At 35.8% G+C, this 21094-nt stretch overlaps 2 protein-coding genes across 15 annotated transcripts in view; one reads left to right on the top strand and one right to left on the bottom strand.

Annotated features, from left to right (window-relative positions):
• Nucleotides 1–21094, top strand: part of Ap4s1 (adaptor related protein complex 4 subunit sigma 1) — a 73135-nt gene that overhangs the window by 28555 nt on the left and 23486 nt on the right. Inside the window, exon 6 of one of the 2 annotated variants that reach the window (XM_027929819.2) lies at nt 5054–5341. The exons of the other annotated variant lie outside the window; for it this stretch is intronic. Within the exon in view, the coding sequence (XP_027785620.1) occupies nt 5054–5182 (129 nt within the window). The 3' untranslated portion in view covers nt 5183–5341. Of the gene's footprint in view, nt 1–5053; nt 5342–21094 lie in introns of those variants that run through there. 2 annotated transcript variants of the gene reach the window in all.
• The window catches only part of Hectd1 (HECT domain E3 ubiquitin protein ligase 1), a 98233-nt gene continuing 85594 nt past the window's right edge, over nt 8456–21094 (bottom strand). For 8 of the 13 annotated variants that reach the window (XM_027929817.2, XM_071607802.1, XM_071607804.1 and 5 more), the window contains 13 exons: nt 21020–21074; nt 20621–20803; nt 19933–20140; nt 19761–19846; nt 19433–19560; nt 17155–17356; nt 14981–15118; nt 14059–14666; nt 12047–12125; nt 11839–11932; nt 10753–10903; nt 9528–9672; nt 8456–9412 (listed from right to left, as the gene is read on the bottom strand). In XM_027929817.2, the coding sequence (XP_027785618.1) occupies nt 9275–9412; nt 9528–9672; nt 10753–10903; nt 11839–11932; nt 12047–12125; nt 14059–14666; nt 14981–15118; nt 17155–17356; nt 19433–19560; nt 19761–19846; nt 19933–20140; nt 20621–20803; nt 21020–21074 (2215 nt within the window). In that variant the 3' untranslated portion in view covers nt 8456–9274. The remainder of the gene's footprint in view (nt 9413–9527; nt 9673–10752; nt 10904–11838; nt 11933–12046; nt 12126–14058; nt 14667–14980; nt 15119–17154; nt 17357–19432; nt 19561–19760; nt 19847–19932; nt 20141–20620; nt 20804–21019; nt 21075–21094) is intronic. The other 5 variants (XM_071607809.1, XM_071607808.1, XM_071607807.1 and 2 more) reach the window with 1 other exon arrangement.

The following is a 21094-nucleotide window of genomic DNA, read 5'->3' on the forward strand; positions in this document are numbered from 1 at the left end:
GGCACCACCGAGACTTTCAAGTAGGTGCTGATCAGGACTTCCTAAAGTCTTACATACCTTTAGAGATCCAGAAACCAGAATGAAGCTTCTCTCCATTGGAGATAATCTCAGCCTAATTTAATGAGAAATTGCAAAAGTACTTGTTCAAACTAGGAGCAACAGAAATAAAAGCCAAAAGAACAAAACATTCTTCAAGGAAGCCATCCCATACTGAGAGGACAGCTTCTCACTGAACTGAAATTCTCTACATGTTCTCTTAGAAAGTTAAATTGATAATCAGTTAATGAAGTGACTACAAAAGGATTTCTTTTGACGTATGCTACAGCATATAACTACTTCAAGAATGGGTTGGTATTACCAGAAAGGACAGTCCTCTCCTTCAAAGGTTAGAGTCAGGAGCTGAGTATTTTGGAGTTGAAAGAACACACAATTATGTTAAACCTTGCTTTTTAGAGGAAGAGGTTCTCATGTCCTCAGTCCAGACAGTTACTGTATGGCAGAGTTGCAACTGCCTCTAGGTTTCCAGAGTGCTTGACTCAAGGGTTATAAATTCAGTAAAGTTGTTTTCTGGTGGGGGGGGGGGGCGGGGAGCGGGGGATGATCTCCCTGTATTGCTCAGGCTGTCTTGAACTTCTGGGCTCAAGTGATCCTCCCTCCTCAGCCTCCAGAGTGCTGAGGTATCACTATGCCTAGCTAAATTTGATACTTTAAAAAAAAAATTACTAATCATCTGTAGACTGTGGAAATTTAGTCTCTAAGGAAACATTTTAAAATGCCTGTTGCTAGTAGTCTGGGTGTTGTCAAAGCTTTGTGAGTAAGAGAAAAGTTTTAGAGAAGCATGTTTGTCTTTAGTTAGAGGAGTCAAAAAGATGAATAATCTTGCCAGGTATAGTGGCACACGCCTATAATCCCAGCAGTTTGGGACGCTGAAACAGGATAGCTGGGGATGTGGCTCAGTGCTTAAGTGCCCCTGGGTTCAATATCTGATATTAAAAAAATTAAAAATGAACAATCTTAAAGTATCTGTGAATGTCTTAGGTGCTGGGGTTGTGGCTCAGTGGTATAGAACTTGCCTAGCATGTGTGAGGCACTGGGTTTGAGTCTTAGCACAATAAATAAATAAATATCCATCAATAACTAATAAAATATTAAAAAAAAAAAAAAGTATGTCTTAGCCAGGCATGGTGGCGCATGCTTGTAATCCTAGCAACTGGGAGGCCGAAGCAGGAGGATTGCAAATTCAAAGCCAACCTCAGCAACTTAGGGAGGCCCTAAGCCACTTAGCAAGACTGTCTCAAAATAAAAAGGGCTGGGGATGGGGCTCAGTGGTTAAGCACCTCAATGTTTATAGCAGCACAATTCACAATAGCTGAACTGTGGAACCAACCTAGATGTCCTTTAGTAGATGAATGGATAAAGAAAATGTGATATATTTTTGTGTGTGTGTATGTGTGTGTATGTATGTGTGTGTGTGTGTATATATATATATATATATATGTATATATATACATATATATATATATGTATATATATACATATATATATGGAATATTCCTCAGCATTAAAAGAGAAAACATCATGGCATTTGCAGGTAAATAGATGGAGTTGGAAAATATAATGTTAAGTGAAGTAAGCCAATCCCAAAAAACCAAATGCCAAATGTTTTCTCTGCTATAAGGATGCTGATTCATAATGGGGATGGGGCAGGGAGCATGGGAGGAATAGATGAACTCTAAATAGGGCAAAGGGGAGGGAGGAGAAGGGAGGGAGTGTGGGGGGTAGGAAAGGCAGTGGAATGAGTTTTCTCACTTTTAATTAAAGGATAACTAGACCAACACGGTATTAAAGTACCATGTTGAGAAAAGTGTTTTATGATCCAGAGATCCCAATTCCAAGGTAAGGCCTATAAAGAATTCAATCGCTTTAATTAAAAAGCTGATTTCAAGGGGCTGGGGTTGTGGCTCAGTGGTAGAACGCTTGCTTTGCATGTGTGAGGCACTGGGTTTCACCCTCAGGACCACATATAAATAAATAAAGGTATTGGGTCCATCTAAAACTAAAACAATTTATTTTAAAAAAGGTCATTTAAAGTAGCACTAATCTTACAGGAACTCTATAGATGTTCAGCTCTAATCCACATTACATAGAAATTCAGAAAGGCTCTTAGGTTTCAAGGTTGAGAGAAAGTGTGATGTTAATAACTGTGCTCTTTAGGAAGCTGTTTCTAGTTCATGCCAGGTCCTTGAAGCCTATGAAAGGAACGAGTTTCCTTAAGAATCTTTTAGAGTTAGTCAAGTTCAATATAGCCTGAAGGTAAGTTTCTCCTTCAATAGTCCTTCTCAGCTCACTACATTAAGAGACCCACAGTCTAGGCCTTTCTTGCCTCCTCCTATTCCAAATGTCAGAGTTGAAATGTGTTTGTGTATTTATTGCCATGGGGCTTGGCATATAGGGTATTTTTTGGTCCTTGCTCACCTGGCATATGGCCCAAATGCCATTAATGTTGGCTTTACCAGTGTGCACAAGTTGCTCATAAACCAAATCAAGATGTGAACAACAGCTGGATCCTTATTTTAAAGGAGTAACATGATTCCAGGGAGGAAATCAGCTTCCAGGTCTTCTGCTCACATTGGATTTGGTCTGGTTTCCCCCATTCGGTGCCAGCAGCTACATGATTACTAGGGTTTGAACTAGATACACAGGTAGACAGGCAATCACATGCCCACAGTATGATCTCAGAGTAACTCATGTTTCTAGAATGTTGGGAAATTCAGACTTGGCTGAAAGACTTTGTCCTTAGAGTGTGGGGCTGTGAGTGGTTGATATGATTCAGCAGTAAGTAAATTCTGATCTGAATTTCAAAACAATTGGGCATTTGCCCAAGGTGACATCTGAACTGCACATCTTCTTACCAAAAATGGAACAGTCCTCAGAGCAGGTTGATCCCTGAACCAATTCAAACAGATTAAAATTAATTTCTTTCAAACTCAAAAGAAAATCATTTTGGAAAAGTTGCCATTTTCAAAGGCACTATAATTGCCCTCAGTGAATACAACAGGGGATTCTGTATACCTTTATTTAGGCAGCCGCCTGTGCTTTTCAGTCTCTGCCTCCTTCCCAGCCCTATACTGGGGATTGAACCCAGGGCCTTTGGTATGCTAGACAAGTCCTCTTCCACTGAGCTACATTTCCAGACCTTTTTTGAGACAGGGTCTCACTAAATTACAGTGGCTGGCCTGGAACTTGGATCCTCCTGCCTCAGCTTCCAGAGTAGCTGGGATTATAGGCCCTATGAGCCACTATGTCTGGCTCAACTGCTTTTTAAAAAAACACATTTACCTGGCTATCATTCCCACTTTGTCTCAGCTTGTACATTCTGGCTTCTGGATCTGGTGAACAGGTTTGAGTCAAGGGCCTAGCATTCATTCCAGTCCCAGTTTGGCCGTGGGAAAAGCAATCAACTATATAATTGGAAGACATTATTAATAGGTAGATTAGAGTAAACCTTTTTTTTTTTTTTCCTAGGTCACTTAAGGATAGTTCCCATCAACTCTTGAAAAAGTTAATTCTAATAAAGACTATTTATACAAAGCTTAATGAGATATTAACAGAGTCTAATAGAAACCTAAGTCATTCACAGTTTGGTTTGTCCCATTCTTTGTAGATGTACTTCACTAAGCAAATGTCACTTTGAACATCTGGAATTGTTTAAAAAAATAAAAATGAGGTGATAACTGAAGGGTTATGGAAAATAACATTCCTACAATAAGGATTTGTTCTAAGATTCACCATTCAATTATGAACTCCCCTAGTGTATTTAATCACTTCTTTGCTGAAGTATGTCTATTTGAAACAAGCTTTATTTTTTTCTCATAAATAGATGTCTTTAAAGTGGAAACACCACATATTGAAGTGTAAAACTGACTGGGCATGAGGATGCATGCCTATAATCCCAAGGATTCCTTAGGCTGAGGCAGAAGGATAGCAAGTTCAAGTCTAGCCTCTGCAACTTAGCAAGATTTTCAACTTAGTGAGACCCTGTCTCAAGATAAAAAGGGCCAAAAAGGATATAGGCTCAGTAGTAAAGCACCCCTGGGTTCAATCCCTGTACAAAAAACAATAAAATAATTAATTAAAGTATAAAATTCAGGAACATTCAACTATTGCCACTATCTCACTCGTTTCCCTTCTCCTTTCATGAAAGAAAAGGTAAGTACTCAAATGAAGGGGATTCTTGAGAGAATAATCTCTTTCTACTTTGCTATAAAGACACTGATTGGGGTAGAGATGGAGAGGGATCTGAGGGAGGGTGTCTACTCCAAAGCCTTAGGCCCTTCCTGAGAAGCCTGAAAAGCAGAGCAGTTAAGTCCAAACTCTGGGCCTAAATTCCAACTCTTGACATATACCACTTGTATGACTTTGGACAATGGCTTTAAGCTGTTTGCTCCTAGATAAAATGAGACTATATTAATATATGAAAAGCACTCAACATAATGCCTGGAACATAATGCCTGGAACATAACGAATATTTAACAGATCATTGCTATTGTTGTTATTACTGTCCCAGAAGATTTTGCTCCTGAGGTGAGGTTATTTATTCTCTTGGCAAATGTTACTTGCTTTTGTTCTCCAGCTCTTAATAGGTTTTCTCCCTTTGGTTAAAAAAAAATGTAGTTGTTACATTTCTATGCCTAATTTAACCTATTAGCTTAGTTATGTGTATACCAACATAATAATTTCAAATACCAATTTTATTATTTTTTATAATTCTTTTTTTTTTTTTTGTAGTTGTAGATGGACAAAATCCCTTTATTTTATTTATTTTTATGTGGTGCTGAGGATCGAATCTAGTGCCTCCCATGTGCTAGGCAAGCACTCTGCCACTGAGCTAGAGCCCCAGTTCTGGATACCAATTTTAATTTCAGAAATTATCTACAAAAACCCTCATGCTAAGATTATTTTAGATTGGGGAAATTCCAAGCTAAGCTACAACTTATTATTTATTAAATGTTGACATATAACTCTAAAATTAATTTCCTTAATATGACCCTAGATAATGTTTAATTTGGATAAAGTACACATCATTTTGGACGAGATGGTGTTAAATGGCTGCATTGTGGAAACTAATCGGGCAAGAATTCTTGCCCCTCTACAAATTCTTGATAAGATGTCAGAAAGCTGAAGAGAAGGCTCTGCCAGATAGCATCAATTCATAGGAAATGTGAAGACCATTTGAAAAGAATATGGAAGACTACCTATTACGAAATGGGGTACCCTTCCAAACAATATAAATAGGTATTTCCCACAGTTCCTAAATGGAAAATAAAGCTATTTTAAAATATGTACAAAGAAAAATCTTCTCTTAACTGAGGCAAGTTTTATTTTCAGTAACTGTAAGTATATTTTTTTTCCCACTTCTTCAAATTTTATTGAGTACCTAAGAAATCCTCTTTGGTCTCTGCTTCCCTTTGCAAATTAAATTCAGGAATAGTAGGATGGTGGTAAGAAGAATGTGTGGCAGTTGTCTATTAGCCAATAAAATTTGTAAGTTGACTTAAACATGTGGCATTTTGATTTAAAACAGTCTTCTAGATGTTCTTGTTTTCCTTAAAAAAAAAAAAAACTTAATAAAAATTACTTTTTAATAAATATTACTATAATACATACCTAAAGAAGATTATAGAATTAAATTTTATTTTCCAGTTCGTAAAAGCCTTTGATTCCATTTCTAGGGCAGTTAGCAATTACAATGCCATCATATGATTAACTCTGTAATGTTACTATCAAATAAAACATTAGAAGAGAACCCTTACAAATATCATTTATACCACATTTTAAAGGGTTTTTCTTACAAATAAGCTTGTTAATGAAATTTGTTTTAGTTCAAAGTTTAAAAATAAAATGCAAGAGAATAGCTCTGCTCAGTTTGGAATAAAATGACTTCTTATTCCTTTAGCTCCTCCTAGGATATCTCAGAAGCAAAATATGAAGTCCTATAGAACAACGTCCTATATCTCCAAAAACCTTTTGATATGCTTTCACCACTGAGGCAACAGTGAAAAATACTGAACTGTTGTTGTTAAAAGTATTTATATATACACTTAGGAGTGGGAGTACAGGTGCAATGGAGGAGGCTAGAGAGACAGACATTAAAATATCTTCCTATGTAATGTTTTAAGAGTTCTTTCAACTACAACACTCAGTTCTCCAGAATAGGACATAAATGAACATTTTAGGGACTAACTATGCAACACTGCTATTCTCTTTTGTGTATGTCTGAGGAGGGAATGAGGAGGCTTTTCCAAAAGTCTATGTACATATTTCAGTTTTCATCTACAAAGACCCAGAAAACTAGCCACAGTGGATTCCCAAGGCAAACCTGAGTTGCTGTGGACTCATCAAGAAGGCAGAGGGAAAGCTTATGGAGTGTGGGAACAATAAGCTAGCTGTAGGTGTGTAAAGATACAGCTTTGTATTAAGTTGCCACGGTCTGAGGAAAGCCCGTCTACATCAATGTAAGTGCTTTGGAGGTCTTTCTGAGACACATTAGTTGGGAAACACTGTCCTAGTTGGTAAGCATTTAATCAGCAGCACATTCAGATAAGTGCGAAACTGGTACACCAGAAGCAGCTAGGGAGTGAACAAAATTAATTTTTGGGTCACACCAAAATAGTAGTGGAATTACATCTTGGCACAGATTTTAGCACCTTAAGAGAATAATAAGCTTAAAAAATATTAGGTAGATATCACAGGAAAAAATATTTAATAACATGGTGTATGTGGAGACCCTAGTAGATGATCCTCACAATACTTGACTCATTGAAAATAAACTGTAATGTGACTATTTTACCTATAGGCTGTGAAATCATCTCACTTCAGTAAGATACTTTCATTTTTCACACATAAAATATTTAGTAAACAGTTCTGATTTATAAGACTCATCAATTTACCTACAGTAGCAACTTGCTAGACTAGGGCTCAGCAAACTTGTAAAAGGACACACAGTAAACATTTTAGGCTTTGTGAGCCATATGGTCTGTGCTAACTACACCACTCTAATGTTATGTACAAAAGCAAGCATAAGTAGAATATAAATGAATGAATATGTGCTCTAATAAAACCTATGCTGAAATTTAAGTTTCATATAATTTTCATATCATAAAATACTCATTAATTTTCTTCAACCAATTAAAAAATTGAAAAACCCCCTCATGGTTACATGGTTCTCAGGCCATATAAAAATGGGTGGCAGGCATAGTTTACCAACCCCTTTGCCAGGCCAATATTAGTAAAAGTTGACAATTAACAGATATTTTAGATACTTAAATAATGGCAATACTACACACATAAGCTGGATGTCAATTCTAACCCTAGTATAAAGGTTTAGTCATGTATTCAAGAATTTATTGAATAAACTACCACCACTACTTTTTGGACTGAAACAGGTTATACATTTAAGTATTGCTATTATACTTTTAGACTCACAGGGATCTGTGAAGCTGACATTGAGATGAAATATTTTAAATGTTGCCTCTGATTATACAATCACAATATTCTCATGCAGCAAATAAAAACAATATGGTTGGCCCTTCAAATCCATTGGTTTCATATCTGTGGATTCAACCAACAGTGAGTGACATTATTAGGGGGATAAAAAATACGCCTATAATCTACAGAACATGTAGATTGTTTTTCTTATCAATAACAAATGTTTATGTAGCATTTACACTGTATTAGGTTATTATAAGTAATCTACAGATGATTTAAAATATACAAGAGGAAGTGCATGTGATATGCAAGGACTACATCACTTTATGTAATATATTTGAGCATGCTCAGATTGTGATATCCATGAGATGTTCTGTAACCAATCCTCCGAGGATACTGAAAGATGACTACCAAAATCATTAACTATAGAAGGAACTATGTCTTCTAATGTAGAAAGGTAATGTACCTTTTAAAAAGTAAATATTGGGTTATTTCAAACATGCATTTAGTGCCTTAAAACAAAGGCTCTTTGGAAGAATCAGGCCTAGTGACATTTCTTTCACCAATATGCACAGATAATAATAGGAGTGTAGAAAATGGAAATATAGCCCCTTCTCTAAAACCAAGAAATAGCAATATACTGGTTATTTCTTTTTGTACTGACACAACATTTAAAAATCATTGATTTTAGACTTCCACAGGTGAATAGCAGATCTGCTAATTTAAAAAGGTAACACAAATAACTGGCCATTTCTAGTTGAAGAATACCTTAAGACAACAAAATGGTAAGGTCACAAATATGTGAAAATTTCTTCCAATCTTTCAAGTTCAGTAAGTATATTTATTATAGAAAAGTAATTTTTTTTTCATGTAGTAATTTCAGAAAACTGAATTTGAATGATTCAAAATGACAGTATCTAGTTAAGTTCTTAGGTCTGATGACTGAAGTGAAATAGTCATGACACAGTTTTGTACGCTGCAAACATTTTAATGATTATTGTTGAGCATACATTTTGGAAATTTTTTACTTCAAACTGCAACATGTTAAATAAATGTTTATAATATACAAAGAAAATACAACCAAACATAAAACTTGCTTTAAGTGTGCCTTGCACCTAAGACCAGTGTTTTCCCCCCTTAATATATTTTTATTTTTGAGCTGCACATACTCATTTAAGAATTTGATCTTTATAGTATGGCATTTAGGAAATAAAAATATACTCCCACCTCAAAGAAATAAAAAGGTTGTGCATGATTATATGCCAAACAAAAAGAGAGAACACTAGAATACTCTGATAGTGCAGGCATCATTAAAAAGGAAAAGAAAAAGCTTGAGATGCTCATTAACTCTGTGTTTTAAGGAAGCAGGATTTTTGACCAAAAGTAGCTTAAAAGCCAGCAAAACAGATCAGTGATGGCAACTGTAGTGTGTGGGGTATGAAATGACAAACTTTACACAAATACACCGTTAGAAATTTACCAGTGAACACTGAAGATCTGAGAAGCTGCTCTTTGGAACAGTCAAGTAGGACCACCTTATTCCAGTCACAGAAGCCCTTGTAAAGCAACACAGTGTTCTGTGCTATATACTTGCTGGCTGAGTTGTTAAAGGATTGGTTTTATCATTAGCAGCTAACAAACTTATTCCACATGTTCTTAAAGCCTTAATGGTGGAAACAAAGGCAAATGTCATTAGCGTGGAGGATCATACACTTCTCTGCACACAAACACAAGAGGCTTCACTAGTATTTTTAAAGTCTCTGATGTCTCCCATTGCACTTCAAACTCAATTGAGATGAAAGCCTTTCTCCATTGTAGCAGCTAGCAAGCGTTCTCTCATGATCTCCTCTGAAGAATATTCAGGCAACTTAAGATAATGCACACATGTATTGACTGATGGATAGCTTGCATCAGTAGCATCAACCTACAAAAAGAAAGTAAAAATAACAGAAGATGATAGGCTTAAATATTTTTTCTTCCCTTCAATCATAATGTAACTAAATTCCACTTGGATTCCCCACTAGTTAGAGTTTTTGTACCTTGCGCACAACTGTGAGCCTGGGATGCAGATTTGCCAGTCCACCTGGGGGCAAAGTTGAACAACCAGTAGTAAACTGCAGGAATGCTTTCCTCTCATCTGAAGACATGCCACATAAAACCCTCACAAACCTCAGGAAACCAGGGCTAAAAGAACAAAAGTATAGTTTTATTGATTTGCTAGCAGATATAAATGAAAAACACTACCATTACTTTATAAACCAGCAATAACTTACCCCCCCACCACACACACACACACCAAAAATCCACTTGTCCGAAGAATACTACTTGGGAGGCTGAGGTAGGAGAATTACAAGGTCAAGGCCAGCCTTGACAACTTAACAAGACAGCGTCAGAGGGCTAGGAATAAGGCCCAGTACAAGAGCACCCCTAAGTTCAATCCCCCGTACCACACACACAAAAAAAGGACTTTTGAGTAAGTATTAAATGAGCTGATATAAGCTACTTTTAAAACCTCAAAGACAGTCCCTCAAAGGCTATCTTGTACTTTTAAACCATAAGAAATGAAACACTGATGGAATGTAAGATTAAAATTGTAACAAAGTCAGCAAATCAGATAAGCTCCAGATGTACTTGCATAATAAGGCTAAATTTGTCAAAGGGGGCTTGAAATATTCCATTTTCATTCCAGTAAAATGATCAATTAACCTTGTGATGGATTACATGATGAAATACTACCTATCAATAAACTACCTCTATATGCCGCAACATGAATTTCATAATCATATTGTTAAAAGAAACCAGACCATAAAGAATATAGACTACATAATTTTGTTTATCAAAGTAGAAAAGGAAGCAAAATTAATCAAATTTAGTGACTTAATTACTACAAGAGAATATGGTGGGAAAGAAGAATTGATGTTTCTTCCTGGGTACCAATTTCCCAGGTATACTCATGTTGTGAAAATTCTCTTAAGTTGTATATACAATTTGTGTTCTTCTCTGTATACATATAATGCAGCCTAAGGATTTCCAATTTACCCAAATTTTAAAATAATTAACAAATAAAACACAATGAGAAAAGGAATTTTAATATCATTTATGATTCAATTGTCTTATAGTATAACTGTCTTCTAGACTTATTAATGGATATGCATCTTGGCATCCTCATTAATTTCTCATTTTTTTATGAATATAATTCATTGAGTTATAGTTAATGATTTTTGTTTATAAACAGTTTGGTAGATATTAAAAATTAACACATACCTGTCACGTGTATAGCCCAGCTTAGGTTCAGTGTAATTGATAATATCCTCCGCTGCCCAGGATGGTGACTGATTTCCACAAAGAATCATCTGGACTTCTTCATGGCTGAAGGAACTTAATTTCTCCATTGGAAAAACTTTGTTAAATCCATCTACATTATACATAAGTAAAAACACATACACACAAAAAAACAGCTCAGTTTCTAAAACTCATGATACCAAAATACCAACTATCTTTTCCTCTCTTTTTTCTTTTCTTTTTTGTACTGGGGATTAAATTCAAGGGTAGTTTATCACTGATCTACATCCCTAACCTCTTTTATTATTATTTGTTATTTCGAGACAGGGTCTTGCTTAATTGCTGAGGCTGGCCTCAAACTTGGCAATCCTCCTGCCTCAGCTACCGGCCTCCTCCAGTCCCTGGGATTATAGGTGTCCACGACTGGGCCTGACCAAAATACCAAATTTCAAAACAAATATTCTATTGTCAACTGAATGGGCAGAAGATGGAAACAAATGTTAATTGAAATAAAAATTGCTAGAGACTGGCCGCAGTGGTCAACAGCCAAATTCTTTTAACTACCCATTAAGTGGCCAGAGCTGTGTTCACATTTTCAAAAGTAATTTGGCTTCCATGATTTAAATCATCCTCATTGTGTAATGTAGAAAGTATGGAACCTGATGTCTACTTAGAAATGGAAGAAATAAGCCAGGCATGGTGGTGCACGCCTGTAATCCCAGCAGTTTGGGAGGCTGAGGCAGGAGGATCACAAGTTCAAAGATAGGGTCAGCTGTCTCAAAAAAAAAAAAAAAAAAGGGCTGGGGCTGGGGATGTGGTTCAGTGGGTAAGCACCCTTTGGTTCAATCCCTGGTACCAAAAAGAAGAAATGATGGCCAAAAGTGGATCTCCATTACTTCAGAGGAGCAAGCATGACACCATTCTACACTTTGAAAATGTTCCAGCCTATTCTATAAACTCTGTGGGATCTAATGATCTGGATAAGAAACTAGAGAGGTTTAGCCATCTTGATCTTAATTTCAACTGTCTTAAAGTAAAAGGAAATAGATTATTATCCTTTAAAATTACCTCTAAAGGCTTCCATCTGTTTCTGAATACCTGTATGCATACAAAAGTCAAACATCAAATCCACATATTCTTCTGCATTATCCATTGTTATCATCTGCAAAGGAAAATTTGCCAGTATTATTGTTAATATCTAGAACTATTTTAGGACCACCTAGTACAACTGATCTTGTTAAGAGAATAGAAAAACTATTAAGAATAAAATCTTTACCTCATCTTCACCACTTGGCTTGAGATCCACAGCTGTAAAACCATATATTCTTGAAGAAGGGCAAAACTGGAAATTTAAACTGAAAGAGCAAAAAGGATTAGATGAATTGACATTCATCGACTGCAGGTGATTAATTTTTATAATTGCTGCCCCAACCACAAATGCCTCTACTCTATCAACAAAATCAATACACCAGCTTAGATATGAGGCCTGATTTATTTATTTAGCCATGGTGGGGGTTAAACCCAGGGCCTTTTGCATGCAAGGCAAGCACTAAGCTACTTAATGCAAATCTTATGCACAAAAACCAGTGGGCTAGCTAGGAGAAGTGACTCATGCCTATAATCCCAGCTGCTTGGAAGGTTGAGGCAGGAGGATCTCGAAGTTCAATGCTACCCTCTGCAACTTGGTGAGGCCTTAAGCAACTTAGTGAGATACTGTTTTAAAACATAAAATGGACTGGGGATCTCACTCAATGGGTAAATGCCCCTAGGTTCAATTCCCGATACCCCCGCCCCCCCCCCCCAAAAAAAACCACTCACTAGTGGGCCAACTATTCTCACACCTGCCTGGCTTTGCAAAGACTGCATCAAACCATTACCTTTCCATATTTCACATAGACCTTATGGCACAAAATTAATGGACTAAATGTTTTTGAAATTAATTATGGCAGCAACATGTTTATAAGACTATTTCAGAAAGACTATTGCTTCACTAAAGCTTTTCAAACTGTGTTTGTAATAGATAAAAATGTATTTAAAAGAAGCAATCCTCAAATATGCAGTCATGTATCACTTAATAGTGGGGCTACATTCTGAGAAATGTGTCATTAGACAATTTTTTGTTGTACAAATATAGAATATAAATACACAAACCTAGATGGTATAGCCTAATATACACCTAGGCTCTAGGGTAGAGCCTCTTGCTTCTAGGCTACAAACATGGACATCATGTTACTGTACTGAACATTGTAGGCAGCGGTAATACAATGCTAAATAGTGGATCTAAACTAGAAAAGGTGCAGTAAAAATACCAGGTAGCAGGAATTTTCAGCTCCATTATAACTTTATAGGACCACCCTCATACATAGTCCATCACTGGCTGAAACATTATTATGCAGTACATGATTGTGTAACCATTTATCCAACATAATTTCCCAATATTATCAGCAAACATTAAAAAGAAAAAATAAGCAAGGTGTGATGGTATACACCTCAAAGCCAGCCTCAGCAACTTAGCAAGGTCCTGTCTCAAAATAAAAAAGGGCTGGGAACATGGCTCGGTGGTTAAGTACTCCTGGGCTCAATCCCCAGTACCAAAAAAATTAAAATAAAAAGTTTTGTAGACAACCTCTAAACAGGAGACTATACTTGAAGATAATGGTCATTATATGTATATAAGCTAAAAGAACTTTATGAAAAGCTCTGTAGCATCCGAGTCAGTGATAGAGCCTTTGGTAATAAAGGCTTACATACCAACCAAACTATTTTTAAGCTTTGCCAAGTAGGCTATTATTTATATTAGCTGATGAATTTGTCAAAATACTGTTGGCTTTGGACTTTTTGCACAAGATATACAAACTTAACATATTTGAAAAAATCAGATAATTGATAGGTATGGTGGTAAACACCTATAATCCCAGCTACACAGGAGGCCGAGGTAGGAGGATTGGAAGTTCAAGGTCAGTCTCAGTAAATTAGAGAGACCCTGTCTCAAAAAAGGGGTGGGGATATAGCTCAGTGGTAGAGCACCCTGGGGTTCAATCCCCAGTACCACGGGAAAAAAAAAGGTCAGATAATCTTCCGGAGATTTGATAATTAACAACCTGTATTCTGAATATTATCTGTATATTATTAACAAATCAAAGATTCAAATTGATAATCAGTATTTCCTATAGCATATTACTGTTTTTGACACTGTTTACCCATATACTATAAATCAAAGGGGACAGAAAAACAGAAGATTTAGAGCTTATTCATTCATCAGACTGAAGAATGTAACAAAAAGCTTACCCTAAATCCTCTATGCTAAGTGGAGGCCCAGAACCTGCTGGATTCTTCAGCACTAGTTCCTGTAATTTTGTGTTCTTCTCATCTTCAGACAGACCTTTGTTGCTTAAAATCTGGCGTCTCTTGATAGCAAGGTCTTTAATTTCTTTTAAAAATCTGGCTCTGTGTGGATTTACTAGTTCAAAGTCTTCCCAAGTCAAAATTCCATTAAACCAAGCTGGAGGTTTGGGCTTAGGGGGATCAAGAATAAATTCTGATTTTGAATCCTCTTCAAAGCTTCCTACTGAGAGGGAATCATGACCTTCTTCTGTGGATGCTTCAGACTGACTTTCAGTACAGTGTAAGTCTCTATCACCTCGTGACTCATAAATCAGTTTACTCATATTGCTTTTAATGTCACCCATACACATAAGTTTAAAGAAAGGTTTAGAAATAGGTAAGTCCACAAGTCTATTGTCTTGAATGCATTTGGCTAAGAAAATTCCAAGGAAATGAAAGAGTTTTGTGATCCTTTCAAGTTCGTCACTATCTTGTGGAAACGGTGCTGTGAACAGTCCACATGATCTCTGCACATAGTATCCAGGAGGTTTCAATCCACCTCCAAGATCAACCTAATTTTTTAGAGGACAAAATGCAAATAAAATTAAAGGCTAAAAGTAACTAAGTCTGTCATTGTTATCTAAAAAAAAAATACATAAACATTAAACATCTTCATGAATTTAGTTATCTAAACATATATATACACATTTTATGAATAGCTTTTAGTGATGAAATTTTTTTCCTTTATAAATATTAATGTCAAGATTATTCAGTAATAAAAGTAGAGCCAAATGCCCCAGTTTATGTAATGAAAATTTAACCTGTTTCTAACACTTTTCTAAAGCACAGTCACAATTTACATCACAAAACGAGAAATAAATCTTACATGACGAGACTCATCATCTGGAAAGTTATCATCACAAAGCCACGCTCCCAGGTCAGTCCTCTGAAATTCTGCTGCCACCAGAGCATAAAATTCTAATGTGGGTCCCAAACCAGTTCCTTCTTCTCCTAAAAATTCAACCTAAAATGTGAACAAAGAAATGTTTGTAAATAAAAAGTATTATTTATTTAGGTGCTAGGGATTGAACCAAATTTGGGGTGCTTAACCACTGTGCCACATCCCCCTTCTTTTTTGTTTTATGACAGGGTTTCACTAAGTTACTTAGGGCCTTGCTAAATTGCTATGGCTGGCTTTGAATTTGCGATCTTCCTGCCTCAGCTTCCCAAGCTGCTGGGATTATAGGAGTGTGCCACTGTGCCCAGCTCTAATATATATTTTTTTAAAGTGATTCAATTCTTGCCAAAATTTGTCAGATTTAATCCAGTATTATACTTTCTTCACAAAAGCAATGTGTACATTAAAAGCAACACAGGGATTTTATTGTAGTTTTCCTAAAAGCACAGTGCCATTTGTTGTATGGTATTTATACACATAACACTGTTAAGCACTGGGCTGAATACTGTTCACACATTACTTGTCACAACAACTCTGCAGAATGATTATCTGCTTTTATACCAAAGGAAACCAAACCTCAAAGAGATTAAGGAATTTGCTCAAGAAAATGAGGGTGTATATTTTTTTACATGTATCTTTGTGAAACTCAACACTAAACTCTTCCACTTCTTTATAACTTGAAGCAGCAACCACTTTAAAGGGTTTTGTCCATACTTTACCTGCTCCAAAAATGATTTGGAGCTTCTTATAAAAACACATAGTAAAAAGAAAAATAATTGAGGATTATCTAGATGAGAAAGAACATAAAGATAGGAAGAATAAGATAATGCCAAGGAAATCTGTTTGCAAAGTGAAAGTTATGAAGTCATATTTGTCATGATAGGTGTGTGAGTCAAAAGTTCCATGGTGCCTTAAATAAGGAATACTGTAAGTGATATAATCAATAATGTCTACAATAGCATGTCTTCAGTATATGATTACATATTGCCATTTGCTATGACATCTTCAATGTTCTTTGTACCACCATTTGACCCAGTCATACCACTCCTAGATTAATACCCAGAGGACTTAAAATCAGTATACTACAGTGTACAGCCACATCAATGTTCATAGCAGCTCAATTCACAATAGCTAACCAACATAGGTGTCCTTCATCAGATGAATGGATAAAGAAACTGTGGAATGTATATATACATAATGTACTATTACTCAGCCTTCAAGAAAAATGGAATTATGGCATTTGCCAGTAAATGGATGGAACTGGAGAATATTATGCTAAATAAAATAAACCAATCACACAGAACCAAAGACTGAATGTTTTCTCTGATTTGCAGATGCTAATTCACAATAAGAGGTGGTGGTGGGGGGAATAAAGGTATTTTGGACGAGACAGAGGGGAGTGAAGGGAGGAAAAGGGGCATGGGCGTAGAAATGATAGTAGAATGAACCAGACTTTATTACCCTATGTGCATATATGATTACATGACCTGTATAACTCTACATCATGTGCAAACAAATAAGAAGTTATACTCCATTTATGTATGATGTGTAAAAATGCATTCTCTTGTCATGTGGTAACTAACTAGAATAAAAAATATATTTTAAAAAATCCTTTTGAGTACTATTATTCAGTCCATCTTTAAATAAATTGACAAATTAGGCATGGTGGCATATACCTGTAATCTAGCAATTTTGGCAGCTAAGGCAGGAGGATTGCAAGTTCAAAGCCAGCCTCAGCAACTTAGTGAGACCCTGTCTCAAAATAAAAAGGATTGAAGATATGGCTCAGTGGTTGAGTGGATTCAATCCCTGGTACCAAAAAAAAAAAAAGAATAGAAATAAGACTAGTGGTCTTCAAACAGATTTTGCCACCAAAAATATTGTTTGCTGCTAATTGAAGTGTACTAGATCCTGAACCTTCAAAAGCTGGGCTAGCATCCTCTTTGAAATATGCTCTACCATAAAAGAAAGCCTCTTCACAGATAAGAGAAATCCTTCTTCACATTATCTGACAGTTTTCATGCACTGGAAGATAAAGGTTGACTGGTTTCCTAACTGTGGTTACTTTTCCTCTAATAGAATCTTATTTTGTAGGGGGATACCTCAAGAACGGATTTCCGATCTGCATGTATTTGCATGACATTCTCAGCCCATTCCATTAGTGATTCACCACGTGGAACTTTTACTCTTTCATGCTTGAGACGACCAACTCTAAACTCCCCAGGATCATCTCTCCTTACGCTGCTTGTGGTCCTTGTTCGTTCCACAGTGGCTTCACGCCGGTTTTGTAACCACACTATTGCTCTGAAATAGAAATATCAGTGTAATTGTAACACACTTTAACAGATGCATGTACTATTACACCAACAACACATTACAAAGATTTCTTTAAGAAATTTTAAAAGACAGTATTTAGTCGCAAGATTTTTCCCCCCCTTTTTGGTATCAGGGATTGAACTCAAGGATGCTTAATCACTGAGCCACATTCTTAGCCCTTTTTTAGTTTTTGAGACAGGGCCTTGCTAAATTGCTGAGGCTGGCCTTGAACTTTCGATCTCGGCCTCCCAAGTTGCTGGGATTACAGGCATACACCACCATGCATAGCTCAAGTGAGTTTTTTGAACAGTAATTTTATATTGCATAGTTTACTGCTTCCTTTCTTATATATCAATATATAAAATTCCTTTAATTATAATCTATCTTAAACAAACTGAGAAAAGACTGGATCTATATTTTCTATCATTATTTTAGCAATTAAATAAAGATCCATACTCCAAGCCCCACATAATACATCAAAATATAGACAAACAGTTCCTATCAAAGAAACTAAACAATGGTTAAGCTATCTTTATTACCATGAAACAAACTAAAAACCACCATCAAAATAGTTATTATAATATTAAAACATTTTCTTTTTAACAGAGCTAATCCATTAAGGATGAGAAAAAGAACCTCTAAATAGGAATAAGAAGATGAGGTTTCTACTATCATGTATGGGGACTATTATTTTGGTAATCTCAGGCAAATCAGCTAAGTACTTTGAGACTTAATTTCCTCATCTATAAAACAATCAAAATCAATGCCCTTTATCACAAAAAGCCTGTAATTCTATGTGTACAAATATTTTATAAATGGTATTAAATGGAAGAAAAATATAACATCAGCAAAGAGAAGAGTTACATTTTAAATTATAACTTTACACCTACTTTGACAGAGTACTTAGGGTGCAGTCATTCAACAAAATATTTAACACCTATGATGTTGTATGACGTTCTCATGATGTGCTATATATACTGTTTTAGGTATCTTATCTAGGGCATGAAAAAAAGAGTCAGAAATTCCTATTTTCATGAAATTGTGATCCAATGGAGGGAAACATACAAAAGTAAGTAAAATATGCAGCATATTAGAAGGGGGTAAAAAAAAAAATGATGGTCAGAAGAAAAATAAATTTAAATATTATCAAAGCTGTTTACAAGCATTTAATTTGGTATTGCTGGGATTTTTTTGCTACCAAGGATTAAACTCAGGTGCACAATGAGCCACACCCCCAGACCTACTTTGTATTTTATTTAGAAATACAGTCTCAGTGAATTGCTTAGCACCTCGCCTTTGCTGAGGCTGGCTCTGAACTGGAGATCCTCCTGTCTCAGCCTCATGAGCCACTGGGATTACAGGCGAGTGCCACTGTGCCTGGCTATTATTGGGAATTTTAACAATAAATAATTTGTATAAATTACTAAAGAACTGTACAGTAAATCTTAGTTGATGGAAACATTTAATTCAATCCACAGTACTCCAACAAAGTATATTTTCCAACTGGAAAAGAAATTTTTAAAAATGATGATAACTATTTACAACATAACATATTTTCTCCATTTATTTAACAGTATATTTGTACATTTTGAACATAAATATAATATGTATTATATATAATTTATAAACATATATACATATATTTATTCTTAGAAAAAGATGCACTTCCACTGGGGAGAGTAGCATACACCTGTAATTCCAGCAACTCAGGAGGCTAAGGCAGGAGGAACACAAGTTCAAAGCCAGCCTTAGTAACTTAGCAAGGCCCTAAGCAACTTAGCAAGAACCTATTTCTTTTTTTTTTTTTTTTTTTTTTTTAATATTTATTTTTTAGTTCTCGGCGGACACAACATCTTTGTTTGTATGTGGTGCTGAGGATCGAACCCGGGCCGCACGCATGCCAGGCGAGCGCGCTACCGCTTGAGCCACATCCCCAGCCCCAAGAACCTATTTCAAAGAGTAAAAAAGGGCTGAGGATATAGCTCAGTCAGTGGTAAAATACCCCTGAATTAAAAAATAAATCAATAATAAATTTTTTATTTAAAAAAAAAATGCACTTCCTACCTTGAGGCACCAAATGCTGTACATGTGAAATAAAGTTGTCTAGTTTCAAATGGTATTAGAAAAGGACACTTGCTGGTTAATTGTTCACACCAGTCTGGCAGAGCCCCACTTGCCAATGCCAGTGGCTCCTGCAAATTAACAAATAACAATGTTTTAGTAGAAAAAAGTAATATCAACTCTTAAATGCAATTAATAATGAATGTAAAAGAACATATGGCCCAAATTATTGAATATGAGAAAAGACACAGTTGTGAATGACAAAAGGAGATGGAATACTGTGAAAAGCCCAACAGTTATAGACTATAGTTAATTCATGTGATTTTATTACCTCAATCTGCTGCAAAATTTTTGTTGTGATTTTTTTACTAGTAAATTCATCTGGTGGAAAAGTAAACTGAGGCTGTTCATCACCATCTATAAAATTAATTAACAAAATTAATGAAATAAAAACTGACTTGCTTTAAAAATGCTATCAAAATGACACAAGGCTTCTTACAGACCTTCTTGGGATATTCTTGAGTAAGGATCACTTGCAACAATATACAGAATACGTAAAAGTTGAAGGACATCTTCTACTCCACAAGAGTTCTGTCCATTGCCTGCTTTGGCCTGAGGTTGTTCTTTTGTCAAATTAAGAATATCACTGCTTTGAAGAGTGGAAATGGCCCCCTGGTTTAATCCAGACTTTGTTCCATGCTCACAAAAATCCTGAAAAAACAATTAGCAAAACTGGCCATTAAGCACATTTTTAAGAACAATATGTCCATCTGTATGTATTACTTTGAAAAAGCTGGAATTTTTCAAAGAATAACCTTATTTTGAAATAAAAAGTGTCACAAAACAAAAACCAATGCATTCTAAACCATAAAAATTGTCAAAACATAACCAGTATAAACCATAATTAAAAGACTATGCTCTGATCCATTGCTACAAGCCATAGTTGCAATTTTAGCATGGCACGTTAACAATGTTAATTCAAACTGATTTTTTTTTTAATTGTCCCAACACCCCACCCCACCCCACCCCACCCCCCATGCTGAAGAGCGAACCCAGGGCCTAGCACATGCTAGGTAAGCATTCTATTATTAAGCTACATCCCCAGGCCCTTAAGAAGTTTTTAGAGTTATAAAACAAAGCACAAAGCCATTCCCAAACAAAATAGTGTTTTAGATGCCAATATATATATACCTTATATGCAGCTATGAGCTGAGAACAATTCCTGTTTTTTCTAATACTTTTATTAGTGCCAGTTAATTTCCAGTGGCGCAGGAAAGCAGCATCTGCATTCTTCTGCAGGTAGGTTATCAAATCATTCTTTGGTAACTCATCAGTGCCAAGGTACTGTTCCACATGCTCTATAGTCCAGCAACCCTACAATAGGAAAAACCAAATGTTGGCCTTTCCCTGTTATAAAGTCTATAGTATATCACATGCATTACATGAGGTAGCTTTAAAATCATGCACTTAAAAGGATACCTTAGTTATTTTTCCCTCAAATGTTCAAGCGCAACACGGTATTAGTGTTTTTTCTTCTTTTCTTTTTACTCAAGAACTAAGTATAAGACCTATTTTCTAAAAATAACTTACCATTTTCCCATTTTCCTTTTCTTTGTCGGAATCCTTCATTTCTCTGTACATAATTCTAAACAAGAAGATATTACT

Source organism: Marmota flaviventris, chromosome 2, assembly GCF_047511675.1.
Source record: "Marmota flaviventris isolate mMarFla1 chromosome 2, mMarFla1.hap1, whole genome shotgun sequence".
Classification (NCBI taxonomy): domain Eukaryota; kingdom Metazoa; phylum Chordata; class Mammalia; order Rodentia; family Sciuridae; genus Marmota; species Marmota flaviventris.